Source organism: Mus pahari, chromosome 19 (genome assembly GCF_900095145.1).
Source record: "Mus pahari chromosome 19, PAHARI_EIJ_v1.1, whole genome shotgun sequence".
Lineage (NCBI taxonomy): Eukaryota > Metazoa > Chordata > Mammalia > Rodentia > Muridae > Mus > Mus pahari.
The window spans coordinates 53,238,802-53,240,834 of NC_034608.1; the positions used below are offsets into that span (position 1 = coordinate 53,238,802).

Sequence of the window (2,033 nt, forward strand, 5' to 3'; positions counted from 1 at the left end):
AGAGAGAGAGAGAGAGAGAGAGAGAGAGAGAGAGAGAGAGAGAGAGAGAGAAGAATATGCTGCTTAAACCGGAGTCTCAGAGATGCTATATTTCCTCTATATTTTTCTAAGAAATGTATGCTTTAGCACTAACTCTTCTTGTGCGCCCGTTTAAGACATGTTTGATGTATGATGGAAGGTAAGAAGTAGTTTGCTTCTCGGTAGGAGGATGTCAAATATCCCCGGGATCCGTTTTAAAGAACCCAAAAGTCCCACTCCTAATCTCACTTTTCCTTTCTCGCCACAGATATGCAAAACCCCAGAACCCAAATCAGCCTCATACTGCAGCCCGTCTGTGCCGGTGCACTTCAACATCCAGCAAGACTGCGGCCACTTTGTGGCCTCTGTGCCCTCCAGCATGCTTGCCTCCCCCTCCCCTGACACATCCAGCAAAGACACCGCACCTGCTGCATCCCCTCAGCACCCTGCCCAGGAGCAGGACTGTGTGGTGGTCATCACCCGGGAGGTACCGCACCAGACTGCTTCGGACTTTGTGCGGGACTCCATGGTCAGCCACCGGACGGAGCCTGAGGTTTACGAGCGCCGGGTGTGCTTCCTGCTTCTGCAGCTCTGCAACGGGCTGGAGCACCTGAAGGAACACGGGATCATCCACCGGGACCTGTGTCTGGAGAACCTGCTGCTGGCGCACTGTAACCCTCAGAGCTCCCCCGGGCCCTCTGCCACTCCTACCGTGCCCACCGCCACATCCAGGTGCCCTTCTGCCGCGCCCGCAGCCACCACTGCCTGCCAGGGAGGGCCCGGTGAGAAGCACCTGCCCAGGCTCATCATCAGCAACTTCCTGAAGGCCAAGCAGAAGCCAGGAGGCACCACCAACCTGCAACAGAAGAAGAGCCAGGCCCGGCTGGCTCCTGAGATCGTGTCTGCTTCCCAGTACCGCAAGTTTGATGAGTTCCAGACGGGCATCCTCATCTATGAGCTGCTCCACCAGCCCAACCCATTCGAGGTGCGAGCCCAGCTACGGGAGCGCGACTACCGGCGGGAGGACTTACCCCCGCTGCCCACACTGTCCCTCTACTCTCCTGGCCTGCAGCAGCTTGCCCATCTATTGCTTGAGGCTGATCCCATCAAGCGCATCCGCATAGGTGAAGCTAAGCGGGTGCTGCAGTGCTTGCTGTGGGGGCCACGGCGGGAGCTGGTGGAGCAGCCGTGCACCTCGGAGGAGGTACTATGTAACACTCTGCACAATTGGATCGACATGAAGCGAGCCCTGATGATGATGAAGTTTGCTGAGAAGGCGGTGGACCGAAGGCGGGGTGTGGAACTGGAGGACTGGTTATGCTGCCAGTACTTGGCCTCGGCAGAGCCAGCGGCCCTCTTGCAGTCCTTGAAGCTCCTGCAACTTCTCTGAGCCTCTAGTCAGACTATTCTGTCGCCACCTTCCACGCACGCCCCATGCCCTTGCCTTGCTTGCATCCGGGTTACCCTGGGAAATGGTACAAATGACTGTCGTCCTTGGATGTAATATTTTATATATATATATAAATATACATATATAAATATGAAAGACTGGGGATGTCATTTCACACACGCCAGCTCCTCTCCTCGCAGAACCGCCACCCCTGTGATTATGTACAGTTCTAGCTTCACGCAAGGTCCTGAGGACAGTTCCACCCCGACAGAACCAAGTTTAGACTCCTGCCTCACAGACCCATTATGGAGTCTCCTCGCCCTTTTGTCAAACTGTTATTTAGAAACAAAACAAAACAAAACAACAACAAAAAAAAAACAACTTCCCAATAAAGAAAAAAAAAAGCCTTATATTAATTTGTTTTTATTGTGTCACGAGCAAAGCCCTTTAACCTCCAAGTGCTTGAGTGCACTAGAATCTTTGATGAGTAGAATCTATTATGTACCACAGAGGAGCGGGCTATCTGGCACTTGCCCTAGAACTTGCACTTAAATCCGATAGAGCAGTACCTACTGAAGCCTGGGTGTGCTGGGTGTGTTGATAGGAGGAAATGTTCTCTGTTTCT

At 53.1% G+C, this 2,033-nt stretch overlaps 1 protein-coding gene across 1 annotated transcript in view; it reads left to right on the forward strand.

The window, feature by feature from the left end:
• Prag1 (PEAK1 related, kinase-activating pseudokinase 1) overlaps window positions 1-1,801 on the forward strand; it is a 57,071-nt gene extending 55,270 nt beyond the window's left edge. The window contains exon 6 of the mRNA XM_021219437.2: window positions 287-1,801. Coding sequence (XP_021075096.1) covers window positions 287-1,408 — 1,122 coding nt within the window. The 3' untranslated portion in view covers window positions 1,409-1,801. The remainder of the gene's footprint in view (window positions 1-286) is intronic.
• Window positions 1,802-2,033: the final 232 nt, after the last annotated feature.